Raw genomic sequence first — 21,349 nt, forward strand, 5'->3', positions numbered from 1 at the left:
AGATAGATAATCATATTACTGAGTTTTTGTTGGATCATTGAACAGAACTGTTTGCAGTCTCACTGTTTGAATGTCCACTTTATATGCTTTAATTTTGTAACTTGAACAACTATTTCTAAGATGACAATATGTAATCTATTAACTAGTGATTTCCTACTGTTTATTTTTTTTGAAATTCTGTATAACTTGAACCCTTTTTCTGTTTTTTTTCTTTTTCTCCTTAAATAAAATTTTTTAAAAGTGTAAAAAAAAAGAGAGGAAAAGAAAGTGCTTTAAAGGATATAACTGCATGTATGTTTAAGTGTGTAAGATAGATGACCATATGACTAAGTTTTTGTTGGATTGTTGAACAGAACTGTTTGCAGACTCACTGTTTGAATGTCTACTTTGTATGCTTTAATTTTGTAACTTGAATAACTATTTCTAAGATGACAATATATAATTTATCAACTAGTGATTTTTTAGTGTTTTTTTTTTTAAATTCTGTATTATTGGGTTGAGGATTTAGCTCAGTGGCATAAGCGCCTGCCTTGCTAAGCACGTGGTTGTGATTTTGAGCCCTGGTACTAAAAAAAAAAAAAAAAAAAAGAGAGAGAGAGAGAGAGAGAAATAGTATAAGTTCTGTACTATTTCTACCTTTTTTCTATTTTGCCTTTCTTCTCTTTAAATAAAATTTAAAAAACAAAAACGAAAACAAAATGAGTGAATAAGAGAGACTGTGAAAATGTCAGACCATAATTACCAGAAAAGCCCTCTAGAATCTGGGAACTGTACTCAGCACAGTAAGAACTAAAATGTGGACAGAAACCATCCCTGCCTCTCCTATTGCCTGTGCCTCCTATGGCTATAAGGACTGCTGAATTCAGAAGTCACCTCACATGGGATTACTTTAAAAGATGAAAGGCACCTTTCTTGAACATTCTGTATGAGTTTTGCTGGAAGTGAGTTGAAAGCCACATACTCTGGCTGGATACTTTCTGTTCTTGAATTCATTCTCACTTATGTTTGGTGTAAAGCTCTTTTATTATTACTATTATCACAAAGATTTACTTACAATAAAACATAACTAATGATAATTGTCATGGTTTATGTTGGTGGCCCCCAGGCCTCATGCATTTGCACTGTGCATTTGTGATTGGTTCATTGTCTAGAGCTTGGATTGGGGGCGTGAGTGCTACCCTGGCCTATGGGTGGATCCAGGATGTAAATGTAATGGCAGGAAGAAGATGTTTCTCGCTCTCTTTTGCCTGTTTCCTCCTTGCTGTTTGCAGCTGCCATGAACTGCGGACCTACCATGCCAGCCTGTCTTGGAGCCAACTGAGTATGGAATGGAACCTCCAAAAACTATATGAAATAAACCTTTCCTTTCTCAACTTTGGGCTTCCGGTATTTTGTCTCAGCAACAAAATGTAACTAAGACAATTGAAAGAGTTTTGGCCCAGACAGGACACTGTAGCTAGTAAAGCCTCAGGCATAACCAAGGAGCTCCATCTTCCCCACCCCAGGAATTTAACTGTGACTGATTCTTCCCCACCCCTAGGAATTTACCTCTGGGGCCAAACGAATGCCAATGGGCTACTTGTGCATCACTAATGCCCCTCAGGCTCTACCCCAAACCTAAGCTACATGTATGCCTCCACTCCACGTGTCCCACAGAGAGATTGCCCACCCCGGGGAGATGCCACGCCCCAGGGTGTCGGGGGTCTCTCCCTGCATTCTCAAAATAAAAGTCATTTTTATATTTCATACTTCTTATCTTTTCAGCCACTGCCTGCCCCCACAGTTCTATCACAATAATTAAATAGTAAGCTTTATTTGTGTCTCCCTCCCAGTCTCTTTTCCCACTTCACATAATGTAATAGACTCTACTGTGAAGGGAGATAATGGGGAACCGAGAGGGCTTGGTCTCTGTTGTGCACCAGGCACTGGTAAGGGAAGAGCTTCTTCCACTGCAGCCTCTGCAGTCTGATTCTGGGCATCTGCTGCTCCTCTGCCCTGAGTCAGGCTCTGACTTTTTTTTTTCTTTCGCCATACAAGGGATTCAACTCGTGACCTTGCACTTGCCAGGCGGGTGCTTATGCCACTGAGCTAAATCCCTGGCCCTAGGGCTCTGACTTCTTCAGTCTCTCCTCAAACCTAAGACCTGAGTCCCAGGAATTTCAGCTGTTAAGAACAGAGTCAAGGGAAAGGGGAGGAACTCAGACAGATGGTCAGGTGGCCAGCTGATGGATGCTCTGGATGGATGCAAATGGGACAGAAAATGGCTAGAGAGTCTTAGTAGTTAAGGTATAGTGCTGAACTAAGTCACCCCACAGGACCATACCACCCTTCTTTGACAAAACTCATCAACTTCCAGTTCCACACCTGCCAGTTATTAACAAAAAGATCTTTAATACACATTTCAGAGTCTGTTTCCTCATATGGAAACAGAAGTACCTCATCGCACTTTTGTGTCATTAGAGAGAATAGGTATAAAGTGTACGATACAATGCTGAGTACTCAGTAGGTACTCAATAAATATTAACATACCTACTCCAAATGAAAATTTCTGACTAACATTGGATTCTAGGTATCACAGCACTTGAAAAAGGGCGATCATTTAAAATGAGGGTTCAAAAACTGTTTGCAGTCTCACTTGTTTGAAAGTCCACTTTACACTCTTTAATTTTATAACTTGAACAACTATTTCTAAGATAATATGTAATCTATTAACTAGGGATTTCCTACTGTTTATTTTTTCTGGAATTATGTATAACTTGTACCCTTGTCTTTTTTTTTTCTTTTTCTCCTTAAATAAAATTTCAAATAAAATAAAATAAAATGAGGGTTCAGCAATCTTTGTTTAAGTCACACATATGACAAGGATCATGTGCTGGGGCACTCCAGGGATTCTTCTGGTTGGGCACATCTTTTGGATGTGCCCTGCCTTGGTCCATTCAGGATGTTGTAACAATATATCATCAAATGTGGAGATTATAGGCAACAAAAATTTCTGTTTTGGAGGCTGGAAAGCCCAAAATGAGGCAAATAGTAGATTTGGTGCCTGGTAAGAACATAATTTGGGGTTTACAGACATGTTTTCTCACTGTGACCTCACCTGGGGAGAAATGGGCAGGACAGCTGTCTGTGGCCCATTTATAAGGACACCAATCCTTTCATGAAGGTTCCAGCCACAGGCAGGCTTCAGGGAGATGGTACGCAGGGAGGACACAGGTAGGATGGTACACATAGGCCTAATTTTCTGGGTACACGAGAAAAGTCCCTTGCAGTGTTTTTTGCTCTGCATGCTCTCTATGACTGCCCTTCCTAAACCCAAATGCCACACATGGCACCACTGCTCACCAAGCCCTCTGTTACCAGTCTGAGCAGCGAGGATCTGCCACTCTTCCCAGCTTGGAAATTCTACTGTGTTCGAGTTAGACTTAACAAATCAGACTCTCCAGACACAAAGTCAGAATGGTACACAGGTGAAAGCAAGAATTCTTGCCATGAGAAAGGTCTGATGTGGGAAGAAGTGACTGTTTTTTCAGTGCTCGGTAGGGATACCAAGCTCTAGCTCCCATTTCTGCATGAGGCTTTCTTTGCCTGGCAGAAGGAGCAGCTGGATCAGGCTGAGTATGTGCACAGAATAATGAAGGTGTATTATTTAACTCACACTTTACAAACGGGAAAAATCATTCATGCCCAGGCTAAGTTTGCTTGAACATAGAAGCTTCTTGCCCCCAGGGGACAAACTGCAGTTGTCGGTCTCAGACTGTTAAATAGGCTCCTGGAGTGACCAGCAGAGGGCGCCGGTGACCGATATATTTGTTAGGTGATGAAAAAGGGTGCAACTTTCTGCACAGGCCAGTTTGCAAAAGCCCCTCTGCTTGCCTCTTTAGGCAAAAGGGACATGAGCCCGTCGTGCTCATGCTCAGTGGAGCTATAGATGACTGTTCCTGTGTGTGCAGTCAAGCAGAGATGACTTGCTGGTGCTTTTGGCTAGATTTAGATGTTTGACTTCCTGGCAGGTGTTGTTGGTCAGACTTCAGATTTTATGAATCCCAATTTTTCTTCCAAAGCAAGCCACATAAGTTGGCTCTGCAGACCCAGAAACCTGATAAAAGTCTCAAGTTCTGACACATATTCTTCCTACAAAATTTCTTTTATGGATAATGCAATGACTAATGAGTCATGTGAGCTCATTACTTCAGACCCCAAGCCATGTTCCTGATCTACATACACTATGCCCTCCCACCACACGAGTAGCCCAGCACTAATGAACCCCATGCATAAACACATCTGTTGACAGAACTCTGAACCATTTTCAGCTGGCTGACTGGAAAATTCTGAAGTCTTGGTGAGTTCCTCAGCAGCCTTCTGGGGGTCAGAAATGAAGAAGAGAGAGGAAGTCAATCCAGGAAATGCTTCAAAGAAGGCCTGGTTCTTTATAAAGTTGTCACTGGCCTAGGTCCGTCCAATGTCTCTACCCTTTAATCTGTCACATTGGGAAGTTACTTAATGTGGTTCTGAGAACTAGGCTTCCTAGGAGTTTAAGGCTTGTTTTTGTCATCCCCTTTTTTTCTCCTTAAAACAAATTTAAATGGTGTTCAATTTCTAGAAATCAATTCTGATAAGGCTTGATTTCAAGTTTGTTTATTTTTAATCAAGAATGGATTCTACAGGTCAGCTTGAATTATATAGTGCGACTCTACCTAAAAAAATAGATTCTAATCTTAACAGTTAGGCTGATATACAGGTGTCAAAAGGTATTCTGTGGAACCTTCCAGCAAATCAGGGGTTGAAGAGGATAAACAACTTCTAGGCAGGCTAACAAGTACAAATGCCTTTTGCTGTGCAAAGGTCTCATGATCTGATTTGCAGTTACAGTTTATAGTAGGTTTACAAGTAAGCTCTTAAAAGAGATTTGTAATATATTTACATTTAATGTACTGGCACAAAGTGGCAACTGAAAAAATATTTATTTAATGAATATCTATACATTTAAAGTAAGTATCTATTTTGATAGAAACAAAAACATCCCTGTTGGAAGACATTTTAGTTTTTTGTTTGTCTTTTTTTCCTTTTTATCGAACTCATGACTGCCTCCTTCCAAGGCAGGCACTTATGTGGCTGAGTTAAATCCCCAGCCCCCTGGAAGACATTTTAGTAAGCAGTCACTTTTTGCAATATGGAGTCACCTCCCGCTCACTTTCAGAAGCAAGTGTACTTACACATAACTGTCTTCAAAATCTCCTTAAAAACACATATTTCTGCAAAAACTTAATAGGGAAGAATTATAGAAGAAAGGAATCCTTTCCTAACTTTCTGACCCTACTGCTTGATTCCCCTTAGGTGTGATTTCCTTTTTGCCTTAGGCATGTAAGCAAATGCTAATTTCTGTAGTTATTACTAAAATAAATAATATAATCTAAAAAGCACTTTTGTGCTAAATATATGTTTTTGCCCCTTTTCACAGATCTCCAACTGAGAATGAGGATGGCCTTTTACTAGAACAAAGACACTGTTAGATTCCACTTCAGGAATAGTTAGTAAATATTATTATGATGTTATAGGAAGGGAGAAAGCTGTATGATGAAAATAGACACCATTGTGGTTAGCAACAAAGAGACAGTTTTGTAATGTGATTCCTTCTTGGACAAACAGGATATTCATGTACCTGAAAGGCAACTGTTATAAACCCAACATAATCAGCCAGTTACTGTATCCTTTCTTGAACAGGAGAGACTGTCAATGAATGGTGGTCCAGTGATGCAATCTGAACTTCTTGATACTAGCATTATTTTAGCACACTATTATATCTCACAGACAACCATTCAGTTGTCAAACTGAGTCTCAATTGCATTTCAGATAAGATTTACACAAATATTTTGACTTCATAAAAACAAGCTAATCAAATAAACCTAACTAGCTATTAGCAGAAAATACTTCCCCCCACCCCAGCAGGTATATTTCAACTTCCTGTTTTAGTTCTGGTTGCTTCTGTCTCTTAGAAACAGCTGGTCACTGATGCATAGCTGGTCACTATGATTCACACCGTATAAGCCTATTTCCAATTGACAAACCATTCTGCCTCTGTACTTCCTGCTTGCTCATCTCATGTAAACACTAGATCACCAGAGATCAGGGCCTGATATTTTGTGAATGATCCCAGTCAATGTTCATTGATATAAAATACATCTGCCTCCAAATCCTGGATATAGTTTTAGTGTTTCTAATTGCTGTTGCATCTGGTATGTTGGCTGGGAAAACTGACCATGCTGACCTCTTTGGTCACTAGTCATAGCCCTTGCAGATGGAGCAAGGATCTTTCCAGGTTCCATGGGAAGGCACACCTTCAAGATCTCTCAAGTTCCCTTGGAGGTCCGGAGGAGGTTTCCTGGTTTCCCACTTGAGCAACTCACATTGGACCCCAAAGTGAGGAGGATGCAATCTGTCTGTCTATCTACCTGCCTGACTCTGGTAAGAGCCCTGGGGGCACCCCAGTTAGTCATTCCTGCTCAGTTCAAGAAGAAGAAGCACTTGATCAAATCTTGTTAATTAAAGCCATCCTCAAGGGAAGGGGGTTTAAAATGTTTTAACCTCTGAGTGTCTGTTGAATGAACATGTGAGTGAGTGGAATGGATAGTATAAGCAATAAGCTGCTCCATCTGTGCACCAAGACTGTGAAGCACTGGTTGTAATGGCTGACTGGGACCTCACCTGTGGTTCTGTGATGATCACCATATGGCATAATGGAGGCCTGGCATCTGCCTTAGCTAAGTTGTGCCTAAGTCCCTAAGAGAAATGCAGCCACATGGGCATCTGAATGGTCTCTCTCTCTGAGGGGCATCCACCCTTTGTCTGATGCAACATTGTCCAAAGATACAAAACATATGTAGAAAGTCAGAGACGGGAGTTACTTAGTCAAAGCCCCCAGTCCTTGAATGCAGGAAAAGGGGCTTTTAAAGAAATAAAAATAAAACCAAACTGCTCTCTGCATCTCAAAGAAGTGGGGGAAAAAAGAGAAAAAAGAGGTCCATTTTTCCTGAAAATTCCACCTTGGCACTCTTGTTGACTTCTACAGTTGCTAACAACACCTATAACTTCATCCCCCACTCTTGACTTGTCTACTTCCAGCCAACTGGACTGGTTCCAGCTAGTCACTGCCTGCATTCAGCCACAGAGACCCTCCTCTCGTAGCCTTCTGTTTACATGGCATCATCTAACACCTACCTGGGATGACTGTCAGCAATTCCTTCTGAGTTTCACATTTTGACTGAGGAAAATTGGACTGTCAGTCCTGATGAATGAGTTTCCATGGGCTTTATAAAAGATTGCCTCACCTAGAAACAACCCAGGCTAGCCCTTCTCAAAGATATCAAAAGGAAGACTGGAAGCCCTCTGACTACTGTTACCCAGAAACTTCATTAAAAAAGGTGCCTGATGTCTGTAAGAAAATCCAGTCTGATAGATGACCATACCTTCTGGCTATGAGTTATAAGGATTGTGTACACACACACATACACACACACACACACAAACTTTCAAAAACTTCAGTTTGGATCAGATGACAACTCTTTCATCAGTTTGACAACTCACACTAGCACTGGGTTCCCTTTTTCAGCTGGGCCATGAGGAGCCCATATCTCATCACTGGCACTCTCTGCCTGTCACCCCTTCTGCCAGGATATCTTGCCAAACAATTCCATAAAAGCCAGTCCATGTACTGCTTCTGGGAAGAGACCTCCTCTTAAAATTATAAGTGACCATTTCCATTGTACCAATCCACTCGGCCTCCCTCTCATTTCACCCTGCACTTTCAAGTCTGAATGTTCTGAGCAGAAGATGATGCCTGCATTAGCCTGAGACAGATAACTATAATTCTGAAGTTCTGAAAACTTTCCTCTCAGAGGAGTGGACTAGAGACTCACCTCTGGCCCTGGCCATCAACCATTCCAATTCAATGTCATCCTTGCTGCTGTCAAATGTTATGGGAAAACCAAATAGGTATCCAGTCACATATCAGCCTGAGAGATTATTAATCACGTTGGACAAGATCTCCATGCCATCAACATCACAGCCATCACTGTACATTTGTGGTTCCCAACCCATGCACTTTTTATGGGCTGTTACTCAATTGCCACAAAAGTTTGGGGATGCATCCACTACTTTTAGGAAGGCTCTAACAACAGATTTGGCTGCTCTGAGACAGTCTGTTTCTCTGTTCCTTCCAAGGCCACAATTCTGTCACTGTCTCCCTGGGTCCTGACATTAGGCCTCTGATTGTGATGGGGCAACCCCCACCTGCATCAAACAGTATCCCATGCCACAAGAAACTTGGCTAGAAATTCAACATACACTGACAAACTGCTGAAAGGTACCTCTTCTGCCTGTAAAGCCGGTTCAAGATCTCTGAGCTGCCAATGCTGCCATGACTGCCCTCTGTATACATTGTCTCAGACTTCTGCCACCCACATCCACCTGCCTGGACCTAAAGAATACCTTATTCTGCCTTCAGTTGGCTCCCATCAAACAAGCCCTTCTTCCCAAAGGCCCCAGTTCTGGACTCAAAAGTTAACTGACCTAAATTCAACCTCCCAAAGGTTCAAAACCTTATTTCTTCTTCACTGTACTTCTGATTGATGACACCCAAGCTGCCTGCTGGAAAGACACAAAAGCTCTGTTACAATATCTGATATAAACTGGTTATAAAAGAAACTGCAAATTTCTTGGAGCTATCAGTTTCTACAGAAAACAATTATGCTTACTCAGACTGTCAGCCCCTGGGAGTGCCCAGTGGCCTACCTGTATAAATACTTGGATTCATTCACCAAAGGCTATTTCCTCCCTTTGCCTCTGCTCTCATAGCCATGTCCCTTTTGATCAAGAAAGGTGACAAGCTCACCTTTGACCAAGATCTAACTGCCCAGGTGCCATGGGCTGTACTGGGATGAACTGTTCTAAAAATGGACCCCCTGACAGGCTGAGCACACCGTGTTTACAGGTGGAAGTAGCCCTATTAGGAAGGAAGTCTGACAGGGTAGAGATGCTGTGGTCATCTTGGACAAAACTGTTTTGGCCAAAACTCTTCCCACAGGAATGATACTTCTTGCTGTTGTTTGGAAACCTGCCACCAATGACACAAAATAATCTGGTCCAGAGGCCTAAGCTCTCCCTGAGGACCCAACTGACTTAAACATCAATCACAGCCAGGATAACTTCACCCAGTATTCTTGGAAGATAAGACCAGGCCTGCTTCCATTGTTTGTTCTGAAAGCTCAAGCCACAGTGTTAGCACCCATAGCCCTGCAGCCAGCTCAGGCTTCAGCATGTTTCACTGATCCTGACCTCATGCATTATAGTGGACTCTCCCCATTTAAAGATATATAGATAGATTATAGAAAAATAAAACTTCATACAGAGTACAGGACACAAAGCTTTAGTAAAGTTAAAAAACAGCTTGTAACTCACACATATATAACCCAGATCACTGTTAACTACCTCTACAAGTTTCAGAAATTCAGCATTAGATCCACTGAAAAATTTACCTGGACCAGACAGCTCACCCTGAAGAGATGATGCATTCAAAGGCCTGCTCTCATCATTCTGGACGCTGACCAGTCCATGTATGGCTGAAGCCTGAGGACATCATTCACAGGACTGTTCCATACCTATTCCCCTTGAATTTTGTGTCTTTTCAAGCTGTTTACAACAGTCCTTGCTTCCCTATCTCCTGCTAGTTGTGGTTTTTGCCTTAAAGGCTCCCAAGGAGACTAAAATAATCAACTGAATACCTTGCCAAGATTTGATGAGCATCCAAGGTACACAGAATACTCTCCTCGATCAGATGAACTCTGTCACTACCTTGCAAGAGTAATGTTACAGGACAGGCCTAAATTCTAGTTGGGCCTTGTCTCAGAAGATCACAAATAATATGACCAACAAAGATTTGCCAGGGAAACTAAAAGTGGGGGAAATATAGCAGAAAACCCCCTTCCCTAGTCAGTATACTTCAGTTTGTTAGTTGCCCAGGTGATAATTCCTGTTCCAGATCTGATTGCTCCTGTCTCTTAGAAACAGCAGGTCACTATGATGCACATTGTATAAACCAATTCCCAACTGACAAACCATTCTGCCTCTGTACTTTCTGCTTATTTATCTCATATAAGCCCTAAACCAACAGAGATTTTGGGGTCTGATATTCTAGGAATGATCGGAATCAGTGCTCATTAACATAAATAAATCTGCCTCCAGATCCTGAGTGTCATCTTAGTGTTTCTGCTTGCTGTTGCAGTTGAACTGAGGGGCCTGCAAGATTGAAATGTAGTGACTTCACAAATTGACACCCAGTGTAAGAGCTATAGAGGAACAGGCACATCTAGCCAGAAAGTCTTTGGGCAGAATGTCCTGGTATATATGGTGTTTTTAATAAGCTAATTCTAGCTGGCCACAGTGGTTCACACCCATGATCCCAGCTATACAAAAAGCCCCAGCTGAGCATGGCAGTGCACAATTGTCATCTCAGCACTCAGGAGGCTGAGGCAGAAGAATCATGAGTTCAAAACCAGCCTGAGCTACATAGGTTGACCCTGTTTTTAAAACAAACAAACCAAAAACAAGGTAATTCTAAAATTTCATGAGCACCAGAGGATGAAATCTGGAGGAGGGCTGGAAAGAAATTAAATTACCTTTCTGGGCACTGCTCTCCCCAGGGCTACCCCAGGGGTGGAGCAGAAGAGTCCAACGTCTACTCCGGGAGTGGCAAAAGAGGACTTGTCACTTGCCACTGCGATGTCACAGCTTGCAACCAGCTGACAACCAGCAGCTGTGGCCAAGCCATTGACCATAGCAATGATGGGGACAGGGTGGTTCCGGATCAGCATCATGACCTGCGGGAATATACACACCTGCTTCATTTCCATATAGACGCTGAAGCTGACTTCTTACCTGTTATTTTATCTTTCCTATTTCCAGAGCTTTTTATACACAGTAGTTCATCAGATGCTGTGAAAAAAAAATGCAAGAAAATACAAAAAGCACTAACTTGTATTAAATATCTACTGTGGACCAGACTATCATTTGGGCTTTCAGAGAACCCTATCAGAAAGGAATCTCATTTGGTACAAGGACAGGAAGCTCAGAGAGGGGTTGCCTGCCTCAGGCCACTTGCCGGGCTGACTGTCAGGGAGGCAGAGGTGACATCCCCCCCACTGAGGAAAAGTGAGGAGTTTTGTCTCCAGAGATCAAACAAAACCCTTCACAATAGTCCTGTCCCCCAGATGCCTGTGTGAAGTCCTTGTGTTAAAACTCTGAAATTAGTACTTGGTGCTCCCTTGAAAAATTAAGATGGAAAAGGGACTTGAAGGCAATTTCCTCAGTAATTACTTCTCAAATTACCTCCACGAATACTCTCTCAATTCTATTAAGTTAAAATGGGGAGGGGGGAATCCCTGCTGTCATCAAAATAAGCAAAAATTTTAAAACAGAGCCATTGGCACTCAGGAAATGGAAATGTGTTCATGTGACCTCTACTGCCAGAAATTGCAAGAACTTTCACTTATCTTTGCAGTTTAGTTTTTTCTGATACTCTAAAACAGATTGTGTTGCTATGGCAACTTCAATTTCTAAATTATTGCTCTTTGAACTCTGGCAGGGAGAGAAGTGAGATAGAAACTACATCTGGGTTTTTTTCCCAAGGCAGCAATTCAAAGAAAAATGACCTTCATTGATTTGAAGATTTTGCCTTAGGAAAGTTATCTTTTATATTCATAAACATTTGATATTTATCCGCTTCTTTTCTAAAATAAGCAGTTATACAGTTAGGGACTGCATAATGACACTTTAGTCAGTACAAACTGTATATATGATGGTAGCTCCATAAGACTATCATGGAGCTGAAAAATTCCTATCATTTAGGGGCCCTGTAGCTGCCACACCATCACACTGTAAGACACTGCTCATGCAGTTGTGATTCAGGTGTAAACACACCTACTGCACTGCCAGTCCTATAAAAGTGTACAATTATGTACCATACACAACACTTGACAATGAAAATAAATGACTGTGTTACTGACTGTTGTATTCATTATACTATACTTTTTTTGGTGCTGTTGATTGAATTATGGACCTTGTGCATGCTAAGCATACACACTCACTGAGATACATCTGGCTTCTATAATATATATATATATATAATTTTTTTTTTTTGAGACAAGGTCTCACTTATGTAGCCTAGGCTGACTTTGAACTCACAGTGATCCATTTCTTCCCAGCAGAAACCTCCCAAGCCTGGTCTTTACCATGAAGCTTTCTATCAGCATTCTGGTCCCCAGAGCTCTGACCAGAATCTCCTCTACAGAGCATCCCAAGCTGCTCCAGCTCTATGCCTCCAGGCGACATGTTTGAACCTTTCCAAACTCTGCCCACAAGCCATTTCCAAGGCCTCTCGAAAAACATGGTCAGGTATAATCACAGCAAATGACCCCACTCTCTACCAAATTTTGTCTTAGTTACTTTTTACTCATCACTGAGACAAAATACCTGATGACCAAAGTTGGAAAGGAGAGGTTCATTTCTTACAGTTTTTTGAAGTTTATTTCTTACAGTTTTTATAGCACTGACACCATCAATCCAAGCTCTAGACAATGAACCAATCACAAATGCACAATGCAAATGCATGAGGCCTGGGGGCCACCGACATAAACCATGACAGGTGCTCACCAAATCATTATTTCACAGTAGTAAAAAGAACGATAAATAACACAAGTATGCAGAAATAAGTAGATGGCTGCTATAGTGTAGGCGAAAGACTTCTGGCATGTTAAAGGCTTGGTTTTCAGGTGGTGCTACTGGAAGACTCAGAAACCCACGGGTGGTGGGGCCTGGTGGGAGGTCCTTCAGTCACCAGTGGTGTGTTCTCAGCAGGGACTTTGGGACCCTGGTCTCTTCCCATCTCTCTGCTTCTTGGCTCATGATGTAGCAGTTTGCTTGGATCTGCATGCTCTGCTGTTGCCATCCAGCACCCTCATCTAGGGCCCAAAGCAATGGGGTGGCCCGATCTTGGACTTGACTCTCTAGAACCATAAGCTGAACCTTTTTCTTCATAAGTTAATTGCCTCAGGTATTTTGTTGAAGTCACACAAAGCTAATACAGTAGTTACGCAAACTAAAGCATATCAACTTAATCAGATGCTACATTCTAAATAAGTGAAAGTGTCCTATGCTTATACCAGCATGGTGTTACAGGGCTTATTTAATGTTACACAGTCAGGTTGCTGGAATCTGATGCCCAGTCTATGCTGCCTTATCTCCTAACTCTAGCCAAGTCATCCAACTGTTCAGTTTTAACATCTGTAAAGTGGGCATAATATTAACACTAACTTTATAGAACATAAAAGTTATATAAATTAGTATGTTCAGAGTATTAGAAATATTACTAGGCACATAATAATAATTCAGTGCTATAGTCATATTGCTATACAAAGTCATACACTATAATCATACTTATATATTATTATTCAAATAGGCACATACAAAAATTATTAAAAACAAACAGCAAAGAATTAATTATAGTTTTCTCTGGATGGTATGATTATGGCATGCATGAGTAATTTTATTTTTTTCCTTTTGTTCTAGATTTTTTAAATCTTCTGTAATAAGTTCTTATTTTCATAATATTTCAAATAAAGCTAGTGAGAAGTCTGGAAAAGATGAAGGGAATATAGATAATAAACATGCTAGGATAATCAAACCCTTAATAGTTAAGGATTAGTTATACCTTCTTTTGACTGTCCTGAAATAAGTACTGTTTCTCGGTTTCACCTACTCCAGAATGTGACAAAAATTGAACTCTTCTCTAGCTTCTCTGAAAGGAATTACTGAGGATTCGAAGTTATTTCTAAAGATGAAGCAACCCTGTCCCATTGTTATTTAACTGGCGAGGCATAAGAACAAAAAAGTCTCCTGAAGGACTAGTTTCTACCTTCGAGCTTCAACAGGGTATAGGAAGAGACATAAGAGATACACAAGTTTCTAGTGTAAGCACCATATCACTGCCCTGAAGTTACTTTAGCCCTTCCTTAACCAAGTACTTGTCATTCTTTGCCCTAGTCCTGATTTGTAAGTTATTACCTATCAGGCAATACTTGTGATCTGTAAAAATTTGTATACATTTCTAGATGGTGAGCTAATTTTGATACCTCTTTCTTTCTAAAATAAAAATTTTCTTGTGTATGAAATAAATAAGGAAATATCTAGTTCATTCTGTTCCATACCTTCTTGTCGGTTACACTTGGAAATTGAAATCCTGCACAAGCTCATGGTACTCATATTTATCCAAGACAATTTGAATGTCTTAGGAATAGTGTTAAAGAAATCAACACTTTTGCACTCCTATTTTACTTCTAGGGCTGGGTCTGCTTATGCATTGAGTGACTTTCCAGTGAGTTAGAGGCATCCATAGTTTGGCAGCTTTCACGAAACTTGGCCTTTATCCTCTGAAGATGACCTGGCCCCCATGAGACCGTTGGCCAACCTATTCAGATCTCAGTTCAACAAGTTACCAAAGAAGAGTCACAAAAGCAGATGCTTTGGGGAGGGCAGAAGGACTTTACTGGTACTCTTAGAGTTTTAACCAACAATGCTGTGGATTAGTAAAAACCTAACTTTTAAAGCACCTAGCCATGGCAAACCTAAGAACAGAGTATGACATAAAAACACAATTAATGTAGAAAACAGAAATCTTAGCTCCAGCTTGCCTTACCCCCAAAGCTTCAAATTAATACTTTCCTCTTTGTCCTTCTATGAAATAAGAAAAATACAATCATATCTGTTTCTAAGTTTCTGGAAGGTCAAGGGAAACAAATAGTGATCAAGAATGTTCCTCTACCACCTTCCCACTCACTGTGCTGCTGCTCACCTGTCTTGTCCACACAGCAAGTATCATTATAGATTTGTTGGGCCATTAACAACCAAATGAATGAATGAATGAATGAATGAATGACTAGGTTAAGGAAGCTTAGGGTCAGGTTAGGAAACTGTTTCTCAGGTAGATTTCTAGTTTAAGTTTGGCAAGAAACATTTTTCTCCTTGTATTTCTCTCAATCTCTTGTAGGTATTATGTTTAAAAGATTTGCTCAATAAATACTCATTAAATGAACAATGTGTTACTTAAAGTTAGATTCTATTTTCAATTTTTGTTATCCAGTGGTTGATTTATAAATCATTCAAAACTTTTTGTACTTCTTCCTGTGGCTATTGGCAGTTTTTCTTCTTATTACAGTACAAGGGGCAGAAAAATGAAATTTAAAGACATTAGTTTGCCTACTTGGAGATGGTTTTTATAAAAGTTTGTTAAAAAATAATTTTAGAGCAAGCTGTGGTAGTGCACACTTGTAATCCCAGCCCTCAAGAAGTTGAGGTAGAAGAATCATGAATTTGAGGCCAGCTTAAGCTACACAGCAAGTTCAAGGCCAGCCTGGACAATATAGTAGGATCCTCTCTCAGAAAACAAAAAAATTAAAAAATAAAACAAAACAAAAACACTTTTAAAAACCACCATTTTTATTTATAAATTTTATTTCTTTTCTATTACCAGAGTCATTTTAGTTTTTAAATTTTAAAGATTATCATAATCATAGGTTCTTTCTCTCTAAAGATATATATTCCTACCTTTTACTTCTTACCCACAATGGAGATGGCAACTATGAATGTCACAGTATATTTTACTTTCTTTGGCATATAAAATCAGTAGCAAATTGTGATCACTTCTCACAGGTCAAACCAAATCATAGTTTGGATGAAGGATCTACCAGTGATCACAGAGTTTTCAGCAGCTCCACGGTGGTTAGACCTCGTTGATGAAAGCTTATCTGTAAACCAGAAGGCTAATTCAATAATAATGATTATTTTTATTTTGCAATGTTGACTATCATCCTAGCTTACCTCAGAACAGGTTTGAAATACTTCAGTGTGATAATCCCGACCTTGCTCTTCTGTTAGTTCTTTTAAATCATGTCCAGAAGAAAACACGGGACCCTCAGCTACAAATGTTTCCAAGTGAGAAAAGAAAAGAAAAAGACGTGAAACTTTAGAGGTGGGCCATTCATTTACTCATCTACTGAACAAGTTTAGTAACCAATCACATAGCCATCTAGGCTGTGGATACATGGAGAGAAAGTTAATTGCTCAATTTTGCTAAGAACAATTCTGGTTTACCTGGAAAGGTATAGACAGAATATAGTGATGAAATGCTCAAGTCCTTGTCTCCCAAAAGCCTATGGTAGAAACCAACCAATGAAAATAAGTAATTACATAAGGAAAACCTCTGTGACCTAGGTGAAGTGTTTTTTTTTTTCTTCCTATTTTGAACTCCATGGCTTGAATGTATGGACCCATGCAGGTCTCTTTCGAATTGTCTCTGTCACTTAGCACACAGGTAAGAAACACCCATAGGGGCTGAATCTGGAAAATCACAGTATTTTATAATATAAAATCGGAGAATATAGGAGCCATCTGGCTCAAGTTCTATATTTTACAAAGGAAGGAGCTGAGGATATGGCTCCTGCCTCTGTCATCAACAACAAATGACATTTTTCCAATAAGCTGATAACAGCTTCTCATATTTCTCCTTAGTGGCTATTTTGACAGGTAATAGTGTCTTCTTTTTTGCAAGTAAGAAATGGTGCAGCTAAGAAGATAGAGACCTTTGCTATATCCAGATTGTATCTCACATGGCTGCAGAATTCTACTCTTTTTAATTTCTTTTCCTTATGCCAATAAAAACTTTGTTTGCTAAGAAGGTAACATTCTGTGGATCTGGCTCTAGCTCTTTAATTTGCAAAATGAAGTATCACAGAACATTATTTGTTACACTTTTCTGAGGATATTTGAAAATGCTGACATTACTATTATTTATGCCTACACCAGCATCACATGAAAAGATAGTACTTGAATTACCCATATTGGAAAAGGAGCAAAGAAAGAGATGGGCAAAATATGGCACACTTTTTTGGCACCAGTAAAGACAATGCTGTGAAAATCAAATGTAAGGCCTGGTAAGAACAGAAAAGACAAACCAATCCAATGCCCAAACATTTCCTAATTGACTATATGACTTATCAGAAAGATTATTTATAAAGTCCATGAAGAAATGCTCTATATATTTTTTTCAGTTCTACAGAACAAACCCAGGATCTCATGCCTGCTAGGCAAGTCCTCTAGCAAATTTAGCTACACTCTAAGTCCTGATATTCCGATTTTAAGCATAGCAAAATGTGGCAAATTCTAGTATCTAACAAAAAAGAAAAGACACATATTAAGCATGTGGTATTTTGTGCTTCAATTTCCACAGTTAATAATGTTAGTACTAAGTTTTCAACTATATGAGTTCTCTGTAACAAATGTCCTTCAAAGGAGCCTTAAAACAACTCTCCAGTTAAAGGAAGGAATTCCCCAGTTAACCAAAGAAACTACTTCTGTGTGATGCAAAGCTCCAGGGATAAATATCAGATAAATACCTGAAATGATAATAACTTTCAGATCTTTGCTTTCGGCTTCATGAAGAATATCATTTTGGAGACACTTGAGCATTTCAAGTGACAATGCATTCCTCTTCTTTGGATTGCTCAAGACAATGGTTCTGTGAAAAACATTTTACAATCCTAGGGTCATGTACTCATCAAAACAAGCAAGGACCCTTGCAATTCCTTTCTAATTTGGGAGCTATTTTAAAATGCTGGAGAAGAAAATTGCTGGTGCTTAGTGCCAATTTAGAGGGTCTATCAGCTCTCTGGAGTTACAGCTAAGTCAAAACAAGAAAAAGACAACCTGAAATGCAGGCTGGTTTTTTTTCTCTTGTTTCTTGATTGGTTTCTCCTTTTTTTCTACATTTGCTGTCAGAAACATGACTGCCACCTCCACAGAAAGGGCAAGTCACAGCAGTCCAAAATCATCTCTGCCCATAGAGAATGTGAGTTTTCTATGACAGCAGCAGGAGCCGGAGGAATCTGACAAAACAGTACCTACCTTTAACTTATTTCCTGGTGTTATTTTTCAGAATAAGGCTAGGAAAGCAGCCAAGAATGAAAATACTCCCCTAAATCTCCTTCCACCCACCCAAAGAAAAGGCAGCCAAGGTACAGCTGCCAATATGCATATATGATAGCATTTTTTAAAAAATCTGTCTTAGAGCAGCATCCTGTTATTCTGCAAGATAATTCTCACTGTCTGAGAACTGGATGATGCACGAAGAACAAAAAACAAAACCATACAACAAGAGCAGTCTTCTGGACATATCATCCTGCAAAAAGCTGGCACTGAAAGAGCTGTTTGGTATTTTAAAGCATCCCACATACTGAATAAAACACCCCATATTGTTATTTTACTGCCTTACACAGAAATGTCTTATTTTTGCAGTTATAAGAAAGGGGCAATGAACCAAACCAGATTATTGTTATGGATTTTACATATTTCCTATCAGTTTCCACCTACATATGCTTTTTGCCTTTCTCATTCTTTTTTGAATTGGCTACTCCTATTGCTATGTAGTCAACCTGGCTCCTCTACAAATAGCATTCTGTGCCACAGGTTTTTTGGAAAACAACTTTGATGGTTGAATTTATTTCAGTGCAGTAAGAATAACCATTTTCTTCAGAATGCCATTTCAATTTTGCTGTAGTTTTCAGGTGGCTGTAATACTGTTTTGCTTCTCATAAACATGTTCTCTCATAAAGACAAAAAGTACTTGTGGCTAATGTGCTGACAGACTTTGAATCTCTGTTTGGCAGAGCAATGGTGGTGGTGAGTGACCTGCTCATAACTTTTCAATAGAATAATGAGTGTGCTTGCTATATCAAGTGTAAAACACTGCCATCCCATCAGCGACATATGTCTCAATGAAATTCTGCAAAAGTTCCAGCTGGACCCAAGCGAAGTGGCACATGCCTGTAATCTCAGAATTTAGGAGGTTGAGGCAGGAGAATTGCAAGTTTGAATCCTATCTGGGCAATTTAGTGAGACCCTTTGTCAAAATAAACAATTAGGGGATTAGGGATGCAGCTCAGTGGTAGAGTACCCCTTGGTTCAGTACCAGGAACTAACATATACATGTATACATAACAAAGGCTGGAATGTCCTTTCTATATGACAGTTAACTGTCCCTTTGTGTGTTTCATTAATCCTTTGGTGCACACATTACACGTTATTGGGCTGTTCTTCTATGAATGCACATTTTGGCCCTGTGTACAGGCTTCTGTTCCCACCTCTCCACTGAAACGCTTCTCACTGGTCACCTGATTGCCAGAACCAAATCCATGGCCATCTGGAAATGTATTCCTCTGACCCCAATTTATCTGTCCTTCTCTGGCCACCTCTTAACTTCTTACATGGACTTCTAGCCTTCTGCAATCTCAAAACTCTTAACAACCCTTAGAGTCCTCTCCCTTGCCTTTTTCTTTCTCTGTATAAAAATGCTTTGCATTGACTGCTCCCTGTGTGCCGCCAGCTCTCAGACACTAGCCCTGAGCTCTGAAACTGTGTTCACGCTGCTGTTTCTCTCCTAGACTGCTCCACACAGCCAACACTTGGGTGTCTTACTCCTGAACTTGCCCCTCTCCTTCTCTTATCGCAGCACTTGGGTCAGCTGCCCGAACAGAACCTGAAGAGCATTTCAGAGTTCTATCCTTCCTTATTCCACTGGTCATCAAATTCTGTTAATGATACTTCCTAAAAATCTCACAATACCTGTCTTGGTTCAAAGGATGTGATGCATTGAACCAAGAGTTTCACCAACACCACCTAACCAATGAGGTCACCAGCAGGGTCTATTACATAAATGTAGAAGCAAAACCTGGTCCCTATAAACGTCCCTGATGAGCTATGTGCAGACTATCACTGTAAACCATGAAAAAGTTCATGAAGTGAAGGATAATCATTCCACACATCGGACACACTCAACAAATATCTGGGACTAAGGGCTAGGGATTTAGCTCAGCGACTCAAGTGTTTGCCCGATAAGTGTGAGTTCAACCCACAGTACAAAAAAACAATGACAAAAACAAAAACCAACAACAGCAAAAAATCTGTGACTAAAGACAAAAATAGTATTTGTATTTTTCACAGCTGATTCCACCACCGCAGGGCCTTGATATCACATCTCCTTTGTGATATCTCTTTTACCAGTGGCTGTGCATTGAGATGGGACCACAGAGTAGAAATCTCTTCATGGGCAGAAACTTTCTAACTTCTGGTGATCCTATCTACTGGCTCTGTGGCCTTGGCCTAGTTATCACCTCTCTGTGCTTGACTCCTCCTTATAAAGTGGGGTAATGTTATCTATCCTCTAAAAGCTAAAGAATTAGGGATAATGAATGCAGAGTGCCTGACCTAGCACTTAATTCACAGCTGGTTCTCACTACACAATAGCAGTACTGCTGCAAGGAACACCTTGGTACAGGGACTCTTAAAGTGACTGAGTTGTTTAAGCCCAGGTGCTTGGTACCTAACACAGTGTTATGCCCAATGTCATGCTTCCAATCACATGTGAACAGCTTCACAGAAGTAGGACTACTCTGTAAAAACAGCAAATAGGCCCCTTCTGTGGATCTTGGGCTGCGGAGTCCTGCTCTTTCTTCCTGTACTGTCCTTAAGAATGGGAAAGGAGTCCACAAGGAACAGAACTAGGCTGTAGGGTATATGGGGTCAGAAATAACTATGAGCTTACTGGGTCTCTTGCAGACCTGTGCTAAGACTCTTGTAAGACAAAAGAGTAGGCGGAGAGGTGGAGGCAAGGAGAGGAGCCTTGAAGACACAGGATAAGCTGCAGGCCAGGGCTGGGGAACACCCAGGAGTCTGAGGATTGTAAATTCAAACTTGGCCTTCCAGATCAGAGTGGGAGAACAAAACACTGTATCATATAGCCTGGATCAACTCTTAATACTGAAGCAGACTTCCTTTTGTATTTTTCTACTTTCGCCGTGACCTTTACCCAGGCCAGCAAAAGATGAGCCTCAGATCTTAACACACAGGCACCTTCCAAACTTTATTGCTCCACCATGCGGCTTCCAGTTTGCTTGCTGCTGTGTCTTTAAGGTTTTTAGACTTGTGCAAAAGGGCAGAGCTCAGGGGGGCCTGCCTTAATCCTATTTGTTGATCTGCTGTCACTCCCACACTCCTTGGCTCGGGCCCAAGCAGGTCAGCTAAGCCTGCTAGCTTCCGCAAACTGACGACTGTGAAGGGCTCAGAATCTCCTCTTGGGTAGGGCTTTCCTGAAGGCCCTCTTGGCCTGGTGGTCACCTGACAGCCGCCCACGCCAGCCTTAAGGTAGAATAGCGACAAGACCTGGTTACCCCAGGAATCAAGGAGTGCTGGG

The 21,349-nt window shown here is 40.6% G+C and overlaps 1 protein-coding gene across 1 annotated transcript in view; it reads right to left on the minus strand.

Moving 5' to 3' along the window:
- Positions 1 to 21,349, minus strand: part of Echdc3 (enoyl-CoA hydratase domain containing 3) — a 40,786-nt gene that overhangs the window by 18,823 nt on the left and 614 nt on the right. Inside the window, exons 2-4 of the mRNA XM_003473407.5 lie at positions 17,499 to 17,620; positions 15,925 to 16,022; positions 10,671 to 10,871 (exon numbers count right to left, since the gene is read on the minus strand). Of these exons, the coding sequence (XP_003473455.2) occupies positions 10,671 to 10,871; positions 15,925 to 16,022; positions 17,499 to 17,620 (421 nt within the window). The remainder of the gene's footprint in view (positions 1 to 10,670; positions 10,872 to 15,924; positions 16,023 to 17,498; positions 17,621 to 21,349) is intronic.

This window comes from Cavia porcellus, unplaced genomic scaffold (genome assembly GCF_034190915.1).
Source record: "Cavia porcellus strain 051 isolate PalLab524CR breed Dunkin Hartley unplaced genomic scaffold, mCavPor4.1 scaffold_13, whole genome shotgun sequence".
Taxonomy (NCBI): Eukaryota; Metazoa; Chordata; class Mammalia; order Rodentia; family Caviidae; genus Cavia; species Cavia porcellus.